Source organism: Akebia trifoliata, chromosome 15 (assembly GCF_017979445.1).
Source record: "Akebia trifoliata isolate Shusen 1 chromosome 15, ASM1797944v1, whole genome shotgun sequence".
Classification (NCBI taxonomy): Eukaryota; Viridiplantae; Streptophyta; class Magnoliopsida; order Ranunculales; family Lardizabalaceae; genus Akebia; species Akebia trifoliata.
This window is the reverse complement of record NC_141389.1, coordinates 247,957-262,496: the sequence shown is the minus strand read 5'-3', so window position 1 is coordinate 262,496 and position 14,540 is coordinate 247,957. Positions and strand designations below refer to the sequence as shown.

Below are 14,540 nucleotides of genomic sequence, written 5' to 3'. Positions count from 1 at the left end.
CAGAAAATTTGTGGTGCAAATACATCAAAAAAATCTATTGATCAAAAGAACGAACTCAAACGTAGGGTTGTTGTTCTTGAGGTAAAGCGGAAAATCACATCTACACTACCTAAAATAAAAAAAATAAAACAAAATTAAAACATATCCAAAAATATATATATAATATCTAATTGCCATTATCTTATAAAGTTTAACTGATATATTAATAAAAGTATAATCATATAAAACAATAAAAAGATGTTCATTTGAAGGATGTCTTAAGGGGTTTCTCCCCCTTTTTTTTTTTTCTTGTTTAAATTCCAAATTCTTTCTCTCTCTCATTAAAAAGAGAGCTAGTGTTACCACACCAACTTTTACTAATTTCACACCAATTCCTATGGAAATAACCAAAGAATTGCACACAATTGGTGAGGCGTTAGTAAAATTTGGTGTGGCAATAGTAACTCTCTTAAAAAGGTTCAGGTCAATGATTAAATGAGTGTTAAGTGAGATGCAAAGCAAAGTGGTAGTAGTGGGTAGAGATGAAGATGGATTGACTTTAAGGGCTTTCGTGGACGTAAAGATTACTACTTTGCTTTTGCCCACTATGAGACTTGGGACGTCTATTTATTCGACAAAATGCTTGAGAAAAAGTGCGAAAAATGCTAATGCAGTTTTAACTTTTTGTCAAAAAGGTTTTGTTGCCTTTCTTGTCCTCATTTTGTTTGTTTTTTTGGGAATTGGAATTCGATACTCTGTGGTGACACAACAAACCTCTTCCCTGCAAATACTCTTCTTTTTCTTTTTATTTATTTCATAGGTAACTGCTGAGGTGGTGAGCTGTTGATCCATCTCACCCCCAATCTCTTTATCTCTATGTGACTCAACAGACTTGATCATATAAATGTTCTATTTCTCTTTATTCCACATTTATTAAAAAAAAAAAAGTAGAATATATGGTTGTTGAGAGTAGAATGATGGTTTGGGTTTGCCATGTCAGCATCCATATTAACAGAAAACCCATCTTAACAGTGTATGTTGTCTGCTTCAGCAACCCAAATTAATAGATAGATAGATAGAGATGTTCTGTGACTCTAATTATCTAATGGATTACAATTGACATCAACATCAACAACAACTGCAACTGCAACAACAACAAGAGTGAATTAATTAGTTGAATTCAGAGAGAGTAGAATGGCAAACTCTAGCTCTGAATTCAATGTGCCCGAATTCAAAGAGTACAATCCTACTCCTTACGCTGGTGGTTACGATATATCTCGCACTTATGGGGAACCCCTTTCACCATCTGATACAATATGTTATCCTCGTTCGTCCTCCCATCCCAATTCATCATTTCCGGATGAATTGGCTAATGGGTCTGAGACATTGCCTTCTGGGACTGATGTCGTTGATCAAACAACGAAGCCACCAAATGGGATTGAACCACCCAAGCCTTATGATGATGAGGAGGAAGAGAAGCCATGGTATCATAGTGGCGGGAATTGGTTCAATGGGCCCAACTCAGACTATTGGGGAAATGATATATTTTCAAATTGGTATGGTGCACCTTGTGGCAATTGCCATGACAATGATTATGGAAAGCCCATAGACTCGTATCAGGGTGATTATAATCCTTGGTGTGGTTATAGAGGGGAGGAAGGTGGTTATGATTATGGCAAACCAGTAGCACAGCCTCTTGAAGACATGGGGCCTTGTGCAAGTCTCTTTGGTGGTTACTTTCCTTGCTTGTCTCGGAACTATGAGAAAAGAGATGGTGTCGAACAAGGCAACGGGAATCATTGGAAGGGGACTGCTGAGTATTTTTTCGGACATTCATATCCGTATGGTGAAAGAAGTGATGAGAATATTAGTTATGGGGTTCCTAGTTATGGTTATGAAACACATTACCCAGAGCAGCCTCTTCATGTGCAGAGTGAGTATAACGAGGAGTCGTGGTTTCAACAACCAAGTTACAATGAAGCTTACCAGGAACAAGTGTATCCTCATTCTGAATATGTGAGTAGCGAGTCTACATTTAGTCATTTATTTCCTTTTGATGTTTATAATCTGCGATGAGAATGTGGAAAGAAGCAAAAGAAAATAAATTTATGACATTTAATTTAGGAAATAGGACAGCATCCACATCATACTCAAATTCATTAATCAAATTTTCGCAATTCGAATATTGGGTGACTAGTTCCAAATTAATAATGGAGATTTCCTCTTGGTGCTTGTGGCTTTGTCTCCAATGCCCTCGTCAGCCAAGTTTGTTAATGGATAAGTTGAGTTCAGAAAATTATAGAAACTCTTCCACTTGTCTTTGTGATTCTGTAGTCCTAGTTAATTTGTGATGTCAAATTCCTTTCTGAAGGTCACACCCATAAGCAGTAGGTTTTGAACCACTAGTGCATTTATATGGTTTTAACATGATATATGCAAATTTCAGTAACTCGGGCTGTGTCAATTTTGAAATCTGTTAATAGTGTAGGACATTAGTTTGTTACAATCTTTGATTCTACAAAGATTGATATTGAAACAAATTCAATATACACAACACTAACGAGAAATATGTTGATAAACAGTATGAATTAAATGAGCTAGATGAATGAGCTCACCAATAACGTTATTCTTTTAAAAGTAATAAAAATCTGACTAGGTGACCTACCCAAAAAAGGAAAAAAATTCAAGTTTCGAACTCGAATTTGTAGAGAAGATGAAACATGAAATCTCTTGATGCTAGAACATCAATTTGCAGGTCATATAAGATAGTGATCACTTAGTGAAAGAGTGTTTGACATACATTAGAGGTGCTAAGTTACATTGGACAGATAATCATCATCGCCATACTACACATGTATGCGCCTAGTATCTCCTTCCCTTGATGAATTCCACCAAATGAAACCTCTACAGGTACGAAATTCTTCCAGTCAGATAGGCATATCTTGAGACCCATATAAGCATCAAATAAGGATTTAAAGATGCCAGAGAATGTTTTCCTTAATTAGAAGAGATAAAAGTGAGCTCCAGCACTGGGAACGGAGGATTATTCAAAATTGGAAAAGATTACTTGATTTTTGTGGGAGTTTTTGGAGGTTCTCCTTTCAATGAGTAGGTTCATTTTTTAAAAGAACCTAAAGGGCATGAATTGAGGATTCTTGCTCTAACTAGAATATTGAATGGTTGAACAGGATTCTTGCTCCTAACTCCAAATCATCATCGTCGACAACACCTTAACCGCAACATTTTCCACACATTGAAAAAAATGGTGGAAGCCTTGAGAAATCTTCTTCGCACTCCAATGGGTGCACCTCTGTTGACACAAAAGTTAGAAGTGAAACTCCCTCTATCACCTAAAATTAAAATGATAAATCTGTCATGAATAAGAGTGATGATATGCAAGGGTTAGATCAATCCATCCTTAGTCTTTGAAGAAGAACTTTTGACCAAAAATTAAGGATGTTACACCCCAGCATGGTACTTTAGGTCAAAGAAGAGGTAGATAAGCTTATTAAAGTTGTAATCAGAAGTCGAAACTGTAGATTACAAAACTGGATTCCTAAGATTGTTCTTGTTTCCAAGAAATATGTCAAGTTTAGAATCTGTGTAATTATAATCAATCTTGAAGAGGCTGAAATTCCATTTGGACCCATTGCTTTACTTAATTGAGAAAAATAGCATCTTTAATATCCCCATCCATAATTTCAGCCTTGAAGTCTAAGCAGTTCTTCATTGATTTGTTTTAACCCTTAAATTTCCTTCATTTACATCATTATATTCTTCTTGTCTGGATTGTGTTATGGAAGAAAGATATGTTGCTATCACCTAATCGCAACCACAGTATCCTAGTTTTCTGCCTTGGAGTAGCCTCCTCAAATCTTACTAGCTTCGGATAAGATTTTATGAGATCTTCTCCTCTATTACCAGCTTATTATTTGGATTACTATCCAACTGAAGCTGGACTGCTTCTAATTTCTACCGTCTTTTACTGCACATTTATATTTGTAATCTTGGATTTTCTCCAACCCTTCAATCTGTCTTTCAAACTCTTAAATTTTACTGAGGTTTAAACATTGGATCCCTTTGTACGAGCCAATTCCTAACCTCAACAATTTGAAGAAATCTTCATTCTTTGTCCAGTAATTAAAAAATTAAAGGGGGTTGCCACTAGATAAGAGTCTCCAACCAATTGAAGAATCATGGGACAGTGGTCTAAGATTCCTGAAGACGAAAACTCGGGGAGGCCTCATTTCAGTAAAAATACTCTGTTTGCCTAACTAGTAAAAGACCTAGATCCGGAAGTGATCTTAGAAACCAATAACGTTCCGGAAAAAGATCTCAACGTCGTATTCGTCTAGAAAACAAAAAAATTGTGTTTTCATTATGGTCTGACAGAGCAACAATTACTTAAATACATTCGCATAGTTCGAAAAGCAAGAAGGGTCAACAAGTCAGGTTTTGCTACAATTACTTGAAATGCGTTTTGATAACATCCTTTTTCGATTAGGTATTGCTTCAACCATTCCCGATGGTTGGCTGTTCACGGACTAGCTATACCTACTGTTTCAGCAATGCAGTTCATCCAACAATAAAAAATTAATCCAAATTATAGAGCTATGACACAATCAAACCTGAATAACAAAATGTTGAATAGAATTGTACTGGGGGAGATTCTTAGTGAGACAAAAACTCAACTTCCAAGTTGAAAAATAAAGTCCAAGTGAATTCACTAATTGCCTTCCGAGCTTTAGACCAGATTCTTCTCCCCATTAAATTTCTGTTGTTCATGTTTTGCAAAATGTTGTTGTTGTTTCCCCAGCTTTTACTTATATCATTTTAGTGTACATTAAGTTATCTAAATATAATCATATTATATCGTTTACTTAACATTGATTAAGGCCTTTTACAAATATACATCTTAAATATGAAATAAACTTTGTGGGTCTGTTGACACATCGAGTAGTGGGGTTGAGTATCTATCACTTCATATCGGGTGTCCATGTGTTTGTTACATAGTCTTAAAAGGAAAAGTTCATGTCAGAAGGGTAAAAATCAGATTAAGAAAGATTTAGTGGTTGACTCCCTCGAGTGTGTCCTAATTTGATTGCTCTCATCCGTGGGAAACTAGATTTTTTTGTTTTCCTAATTCAAGGTTTAATCAGTCACTATCCCCTAACACACCAAATGTACAGGGCACTGGTTCCTACAATGAAAATGGTGAGTACTTCTACTACAACCAGCAGAAATACCCTGACTATGATGAATGATCCTATGCTGCATCAAGATCTTTCCAATATTTGGCAGACCATCAGATCGTTACATATCTATGATTGTACTAAATATTCTTCTCTTTACAATTGTTATTTAAATGTATATTCAATAGTATTTGCACTTAAAGAATATGGTCTTTGTTTACGTTGTGTCAGTCTTACACTTCAATATATTTCTCTTCTTATATCTAAAGAGGGTGATGCTTGCTTTCTTATATCTGAAAATTCTGTTTATTCTCACAGGTTCTTGCATGTTTATCCCAGTTGCTTTGTCATTAACTCTGGGTGGGTTATGTGTTGATTTCTGTTAAGATGCTTAGGAGTATTGAGCAGCAAAAACAGCATCTGCTCTAAATATCCTTACCTCCCCACATTTAGCTCAAGTGCTCAACTGGGTTACAGTTCTACATAAATGCCCATCTGCACTTGCGATTCCTGTTTCTTGTAGGCTGTCTAACAAGGATACCCATTTCCAATAAGGTTGGCCGTTTTAAACAAAACTCACATGGTTCCGGAGGGTAGTTAACATAAACCTGTTTCCTAGCCAGGTAGCCAATGGAAGCTGGTTGTGCAACATGCAAAGGATCCTTCCACCAGCTCCTTTTCTCGTATTTTTTCAAAATGCTTTCTTTCTAAAGGTTAGGGGTCGGTTAATTCCTCCGTTAAAATTTCTCTAGAGCCACATCATTTGTTATCGAAAGTGTGCTTATATGTGTTTTCACCACCCCAATCAATGTTCTTTTGGGTCTTTCTCTCACTCTTTTAGAATCTTCAACTTGCACATAATTTCTAACTGGGACTGTAGGTGGCTTTCATTGAATGTGAGCAAGCCATCTCAATTGGCTTTTTCTTATTCTATTTTGCTTATTAGAGATACTTTTACATTTTTCTCTAATAAGTTCATTTCTAATTTACATAATTTCTTTTTCACTCATCCATCTCAACATCCTCATCTTTGCTACACTCAATCTATTAACCTGATGTTTCTTGTCTGCTTCACATTCATTTGCATAAGGCACAGGGTTGGTCTTGCTACATTTAAATTTTCTTTTTAATTTGATTGGTATGCATCGATCACATAGCACTCTAGAAGTTCACCTCTACTTTAACCATCCAACTCTTATTTTATGGGAAACTTCTTCCTTAAGTTTTATAACCTTATGTATAATAGACTCAAGATAATGAAAATGATCATGTTGGGGTATTTTCAGACATCTGCAAATAACATACACCAAGGTACATGATCTTGAATATGTGCAATTTTTCCATTTATAACTTCAGCAAACAAACTCAAAGTTGTCCCTAATGTAAACTAATTGTAGCTAAGATTTCATTTGTATCCTCTCCATTTCTCTTACACCAATTATATTCTTCTCATATTATTCTTAATTATGTTAATATATCAATTCAAGATTCTTTTCTTTTCCAATACCCACAAATTACCTTTCCAAGTACTTTGTCATATGCTTTCTCCAAGTCAATAAAAACCATATGGAGATTCTTCATCTTTTCTCTCAACTTTCCTATCATGTGTGTAAGTAGAAAGATTGCCTTGATGGTCGCCTTGCATCAAAACCAAACTGATTCTTTAATATATTTACTTTTTCTCTTACCTTTGTTCAATCAATTTCCCATAGTTCTTAGTGTGACTCAGAAGTTCAATATCTTGATAGTCGGTTCTATATTCTTATATATGGGGTACTATGATGCTTTTTCTCCATTCATCCGGAATCTATTTTAGTTTTTTAAATAATATTCAAAAAACAAATAACTTGTTTAGCTAAGACAATTCAAAACTTCCCATGCATTTCCATCCTTCTATTAAAAGATCATCTAGTCCTAAAACCCTAGTTATTTTTATGTTTGCCAGTGCTTTTTTCACTTTGACAAGCCTAACTCTACGCAAGTATGAGTGCTTTCAGAATTCCCGAAATGCTGTCTTGTTAAAAAAAAAAACAAAAAAACCTTTGAAATCTAAGAATAACATGAAAATTGTTGTTCTTCTTCTTAATTTCATCTCGACCTCTATTAACCCCGTTACAGAAACCTTCTCCCTCTCACTATTATCTTGTACCTCTCCATCAGTAGTTTCTATTTGGCATTAATGGATGTTGCATAATGCATGACTTCAGGTTTGTCAGGGCTAGTTGACTGAAAACAAAAGGGAGATTATCATGTTTGAGATGAAAATGAGACACAATAAGGGTCTATAGTATGAATGCTAATTAGAATTTTACACCATTTTACAACAACAGATCACTGGAAAGTAATTAGCCTAATGTATTGTGGATGAAGATAATACCGATGAATATTCAACCGAACAAAAAGAGTCAAAGACAGGATAAGACCCTAGTGATTGTGGGACCTCATCACTTCAAAGTTCAAACCATGGGTTTCACCAGGTATATTAGGAATCATCCATTAATTGTCTAGTAGTAATCATAATTTCCTTCTAAGTTCAGTTGTTATCAAGAAGTTGGCACTTCCCATGTTTCTGTCGAAGCAATAGAAAGTCATGTCTGCTGATGTGCCTTGACGCTCAATCTGACTTAAATGCTTTGACTTTATATTATGCATTTTTGTGATGGACACAATTTTCCGAATAAATCTTAGTTTATTCAAATAATTGGTTTCATCTATTTTGTAAATATTTTATACAATCTTATTGATACTTAACATGGACTTAAGTAGTTTAAAAACATTCTCTCTCAATTTGTAGAATAAATTGTATGGACGTTGTATTGTATCGTTTTTTGGGTTGGTGTGTTGGATACTTCATATAACTTTTAAATGTCATGTGCCCATGTCTTTGTTACATAGCTACGTATAGAGGTATGGTAAAACTAAAAGGGAAGGAAAAATATCAATATGGTTGGGCATCTATTGTGGGATTACTTGTTCAGGTTATTTTCTATAGGATTGTAATTTCTAGACCAAATCAAATATGGAATTTTCAGAATTAAATAGGAAACTAGGTAGTTAAAATATAAATTTTTACAGGAAGAGTGTTCGTTGGTCGTCGTTGAGTGGATCAGTTTTAGTTTTAAGTTACAAGGTTTTTTTTTAGTTTATTTGGAATGTGAAACCATGAACTCAAGGCCTATAAATAGTCCAGACATCCAATTCTATAAGGTATGTTTTATGATTCCGTTTGATACATTTTGGAAGTTATTTTTCCTCATTGCCTTGCAGATTCAAAAGATCATTAGTTGGTATTTCAACTAGACAATTCTGGAGCTTAAATTGCCGGGTTTGATCCTTGTTCTATGCATTGTTCTTTATCTGAATATCAATTTTGTTATTTCTTGCTTTCTAGTTCAAAGTAATAGTTATAGTTCTATCATCATTATCCATATTTCATTCATTCTATCATTCTACAAGTTTCCTGCAATCTACTAAAACCATAGTAACAAAGAACTCCATTTTTTTTTAAAAGTATCGTTTAAAACGCGTTGTGTACCTCTGGCTCTCACGATTTGAACAATAGAAAAACTTGACTTTTCTTATAATTGAAAAAAAAAAAAATGTATTTATTTTTAAACATGACTTCTACATTTTTAAAGCGTTTTTTTTTTTTAACATTTTTTTTTTCGGGCCTATGGTTAATTTCTATGGCCTTATGGTTGTTTGGGCTTTGGTTCATAGTTTAATTTTGGATTTGATAATAATGTCTTGATGTTCTTTTTTTTCAATAGTGTTTTATTTTGCTCAAAAGATACATTGATTGATGGACCTTTTTTTATCGTCATAAAATGTATAATTATATGTGGAGACATGTTATCATACGTAGGTATTCAATAAAAAAAAATTATTGCTAAAAAATTTCTTTTAAATTTAGAATAAATGTCTAATGTATCATGCATTACGTTATGAATACATTTTTTTTTCCGTAATTTTCTATATATGTATTGTTTTTTCCCTCATTTTTCTTTTTTCTTTCCTGTTTTCTCCGACATTTAACCTTGCCATTTTTAACCCGTTTTCCGACTTGGTGACTATGACTTAAATTAGCGTAACACACGAGCTATCCAAAGCACCTATGAAGCACGAGTTCGAGAACTTGAAGCACACTCCTAACTATTCTAGGGTTGGGTTTCGAGAACTTTCCGCTGCCACACCATAGTCACCTCAAGAAAAATAGATTCAATCAGTAATCTTCTAAGTACTTTGAAAAATTACTAAGATAGGGTTCTTCGATGTTTACTCTCCCTATAATAATGATCCCCAAGAAGAAAATGCAATTTTTTTTTTGGTTTGTGGGAGATGATGTTCTTAATGGGGTGTCAATTCTAAGCTGATGGGACTTATAGGTGAAGTCAAGCTGTGTTTTAGAGCTAATGTTGTTGGCTTTACTTTTAAGGGGAATAGTACTAAAATGTCCTATTTCTAATGCTAATAATTTTCTTACTTTGAAAATTTTCACTCGGTCTGTATTCGGCTGATGTGGCAAGGGTACAGAACTGTTGATATTTTTTTGCATACCCTAAAGAAAAAGATCTACGATTCTATGCCCTTGCCACGTCAACTAAGTATAGACAGGGTGAAAATTTTCGAGTTAGAAAATCACGACTCTATTTCAAATTATGAATAAAAAAGGCAGTTAAACAAATCCTTTAGATTTGAGATTATTGTGATTGATTAATCTTGTCTAGATAACTTATGATGATTTTTTTTCTTTATTGTTGTCAAATGTCACTATTGCTAATTAATACATGATTTTAAAAGAGGGCCCTCCCCTCATCATTCATGAAACTGACCTTTTAACAAACGGACCCTTGGGTCTTCATTGTGGAATCCAAGTGGGGTCTACTTATCGCACGCACACATGTTCTTGTAATGCATGAAAGTAAGCAAAGTTTTATAGAGGTTTAATTGCTTGCTTAATGAAAAAAAAAATTGTCGGATCGAGGTTTAAATGCTTCAAAAGAATCAAGCTCGAGTAACAAGATTTGGCATCCAAAGATTGAAAATGATCAATATTTGTTAGAATTTATATTGCCTTTGGAGGAATAAAATTCTTTCTCATCTGGATCATTCATTTTGCTTAAAACAGTGGGGATGTCAAAGTAGATATTTAGGAGGATTCTTCCACTTTAGATAATTATTTTATTTGGACATAAGTAAATATCATAATTCTAATTTAATTAGAAGACTATTGATAATCTGATGCTCTTTTTCCAGACTTGGCAGTTATAGAATCATAAACCTTCTTGTGTATCTCGAAGCAAAAGATCTATAGTTCTGTGATGGGGGCATCTGAAAAAAAAAATGCCAGATTATCACGACTCTAATTAGGAATTGAGACCCTCCTTTCACCATCCCCATGGGGATGGTCTACAGAGTTCATAACTACTTTTCTTACTACATGACGCTAACTTAGTCAACGCTTAGATCTAGTTCTACCCAAATTTTTCTGGTTCATCCTAGCATAACCAACTTGTTCGACTGTTCTAGGCAATTTTTGAATATCAAACGGACCTCTCTAGATGGTAATTTTAATGTGGTCGATTTACCTTCTTTTGCAATCAGTTTCGCTACAACATCTGCTACCTTATTTTAGGGTTATGATTTTTCTATTTAAAACCCTTACATTGTCTATGTCTCAAAGATCATTAATAGTCCGAACCTTAATCGACGGGCAGGGTGTTGCATTATTTTCCCAAAGCTATAGGATGCCGTACGAATGATATTGGGCTAATTTGAACCAATTGAATGATCCCCATTTATTCTTATGGTCTTCAATAACATGATTAGTTGGCAACTTCTTGTAGGGGATGAAAATAGCTTTAATAGCTGTAAAAGTGGTAGAAAAATATATAAAGATATGATCAGCCACATATTTTGAAAAAGGCTTTACATCATGATGATTTAATGAGTCTTACCCCACTAAATGTCAAATGGGGCTCATTCTTTAAAGCCAATTTTTTCTATTAAAGTTAAAAAAAAAAAAAATTCAGCTTAGTTGATGTAAGCTTGTGAAGTTGATTATAGTTCATGACTTCAAAATCTACCCTCATTTGAAAGTACTGGTCACCAATCTAGCTTCTTGTTTAATTCACAAAAAATTTATGATTTTTATTTATTTTTTAATTAAAGTATTATTCTTTAGATTATTGAATTATTTTTAATAATTTTTTTCATTATATTTACTTTAGAAGAACATAAATATTCCAGTTTTTTTAGAGAATTACTATTGCCCCACCAATATTTACTAACACCACACTATGTAGGAATTGGTGTGGCAATAGTGGCTTTCCTTTATTGTTTAAAAAAAAAAAATTAAACATGATTGAACCTCAAGAGAATTGAATTGTAGACAAAAGGGCATGGATGATGATCGGTGAGAGTCATTTGAGAATGAGAGGTCTACTTTTTCGACTCTTTTAAAATATATTTTTTTATGAATTATTTATTTATTTATTTTAATAATTACCTCGAGTTGCGTGCAAAATTTAGTATGAGTCACGAACACGACAGGCCTTATGTGTAAAACAAGATTTGATTGAATATTTTTTTAGGGAATCATGTCACCCCTTCTCTCACGGATAGTGATGGTCGCGGGAAATCAGGGAAACGACACATTAACTATATCTTGATTTATTTCAGAATCTCATAATAATGTCTCTTAGAAATCCTCATGGAAAGAAATTTTTTTTTTTTAAAGAGATTCTATCACCACATCAATTTTTATTAAGAGCACCCAATGTTTGTCTTAACTTTTTGTTGAAAGAAAATCTTTTTTTTGCTCATACACCCCTAACTTGATTTTTCCGCTTACAGGAATGTGCAGTTGTGTATCTCGAGAAACAAAAATATGATTCTAATAGGAGTGTATGTCAGAGGGGGGAAGTCAGAAAATCACGAGTCTTTTTTTTTTTTATTAGTACTCATAGAATCCAGAATCCACCAATCACATGTACTTGTGTGTCTTAAATGGTATCCTTAATTTACAATACTACACTTGTTAAACTTGACATGACACGCACTAGAGAGTTTACGAGTGCTATGATGAAAAATTTTGTGAGCAAAAACCTATATCGTTGATAGAACTACACTACATTGACTCCCTACAACACTGTTTTGATGTGTGCTTAGAATCATAGATGCTTGTTTACTTTTATCTTGAGAAAAGCATTTGTGGTTGTATGTGTACACCACTACATCAGCATAGTGTTGAAGGAAGTCAATTTAACATATACTATGAATTGGGGTGTTATTAGTAAAAATTGGTGTGGCAATAAAAACTCTTTTTTTTTTTTTTATAAAAAAAATTAATTTTAATTTTTTCAACTTTCAAAATGAAGAACGTCTTCTCCCACCATTAATCATAATTATTCTAAATTGACTTAAAATAATGGTGGGATGGGCAAGTTTTATTTCGAAGAATTAAAAAGAAAAGAGACAAAGGCCCACCATAAAGAAAGAACACCCATAAGGAACGTTGGAACAACAGCAAACAGTGGCACCAACACCACCACCATCAACCAACCTACAACCCCACTGTACATGTAATGGTGGTGGTCCTCTTTCTCCTCATGTGGGCAACTCTCTATCCCTTTCTGTCATGTTGTGAGATCTGCCCTTATAAAAGAAAGAAATAAGTGGATGGAGGAGCAGACAGACAAAGTACAACAGCGAATTTGATGGGAATTGCCCTTGTCTTCACTCTACACACCCCAACCTTAATTTCTTGATTTCTTTACTTCAAAACTTACCATCCCCACCCACCCACCCACCTCTTTACTTCGATTTTTTTACTTAACGAAACAAAGTTAAATGAGGTAGATTTACGTTATTGGATACTCCTCAGCGTAAATCTCGGGTGAATATTTACATATAAATGGGCACATGGGCTCTCTCTCTCTCTATGTATTTTTTTTTTTTTTTTAAGAATTTATCTCGACATGCATCTTCGGCTACTTAATATCTTACCAAACATATGGCTCACGTTCAATTAACAAGTTAAAAGGATTTAAAACTCATTGTGTGTGTGTGTGTGTGTATGAGAGAGAGAGAGAGAGAGAGAGAGAGGGTTCCATTGGAGGAGTTGAAGTACAGAGGCTGACAGAGTCACATGTGAGATGGCCGGGAAAATTTCCAATATGTAGAGTGAGTGATGGTGGTGGGTCTGCTGAGAGGGATTGTGAGTGACAGTGAGAGTGAGACCCATTAGCTTTTTTATTGTATTTATAATAAAAATTAATGATAGGAGAAGAAGACTGCCTTGTAAAGTAATTATAAAGAGGAGTACCATAATAGTAGCTTTGGAGTTACTTATCCTTGCTCATCAAACTTTAGTGAATATTTCGTGATAACCTCACTACCCCACTTGGCATACTCAATCTACTACATGACATGACAAGTTCAAGAGTTGTAGATTTACGCTCGGGATACACGGTTCCCTCGAGATACACTTTTTTTAATGGGGAAGTGCAGCCGTGTATCTTGAGGAGTGCAGATCTACGATTCTCTAAACTTGTCATGTCAAGGTAGTTGATTGAATTTGTCACGTGGGGTAGCCAGTAAGATTATCATGATTCATATTTGAGATGCCACCTATATTTTCAAACTAATGACATGTCTCTTTTGACCAATCTTGTCTTAGAGCAACTCCAACGCAAAAACCTATATTGGGCTATGCATAACTGGTAGGCATTTTAGGCTAATGAATTTCTGATTCAATTTTTTTCACTCAATCAATAATTAACTGACGTGGCAAGGGCACATAACCATAGATCATTTTCCATGTATATCCTGAAGAAAATGATCTAAGGCTTTTTGCCCTTGCCATGTCAATCAGTCGAGTATTGACTAAAGTGAAAAATCACAACTCGACATTTTATTATGGAGAGATATTTTGCCTACTCAAGGGTTTGTGCTCCAACTGTACTCTCCAAAACGGCTTTCTACAAATTCATTTACAGTAATTTCATCTGTCATGTCTTTTATAGTCAATTAGTAGAGAGAGAGAGAGAATCTCACTCTCTTTGTTTTACCTCTTCCTCATTCTTTCTCTCCAAATACTTTCAAAGTGCCTCTTCTATGATAGAGTGCGTTGGAATTATGTCTGTATGCTCTAGCTCTGAAAAACAATGGTTGGGAAGGATGCTTAGCCTAAATCCGATTACATTAGAGTTGCTCTTACAGGTTGTTAAAAAAAGAAAATGCTGAACTAACTTCATTGGACATTGTGTTCAACAGTACTGTATTGATGTGACAGTGCATTGATAACCATAGATTTCTTTCCTCGAAGAAAGAAATCTATGATTATCAATGCATTGTCACATCAGTGCA

At 34.4% G+C, this 14,540-nt stretch overlaps 1 protein-coding gene across 3 annotated transcripts; it reads left to right on the top strand.

Moving 5' to 3' along the window:
- Positions 1-920: 920 nt before the first annotated feature.
- On the top strand, positions 921-8,774 carry LOC147383716 (uncharacterized). 3 transcript variants are annotated; one of them, XM_086425773.1, is made up of 2 exons: positions 921-1,995; positions 8,439-8,774. In XM_086425773.1, the coding sequence occupies exons 1-2, from the start codon at positions 1,174-1,176 to the stop codon at positions 8,469-8,471; spliced, it is 855 nt and encodes a 284-aa protein (XP_086281899.1). In that variant the 5' UTR covers positions 921-1,173; the 3' UTR covers positions 8,472-8,774. The 3 variants fall into 3 exon arrangements, with proteins under 3 accessions (XP_086281899.1, XP_086281898.1, XP_086281897.1); XM_086425772.1 differs by lacking the exon at positions 8,439-8,774 and adding an exon at positions 5,490-8,432; XM_086425771.1 differs by lacking the exon at positions 8,439-8,774 and adding an exon at positions 5,169-5,433 and having other exon boundaries at positions 933-1,995.
- Positions 8,775-14,540: the final 5,766 nt, after the last annotated feature.

What these genes read in the sequence shown, in the direction of transcription:
- LOC147383716 (XM_086425771.1), top strand. Translation starts at nt 1,174, where the DNA reads ATGGCAAACTCTAGCTCTGAATTCAATGTGCCCGAATTCAAAGAGTAC. An exon ending in TGTATCCTCATTCTGAATAT is followed by an intron (nt 1,996 to 5,168) that starts GTGAGTAGCGAG and finishes CCAAATGTACAG; the next exon opens with GGCACTGGTTCCTACAATGA.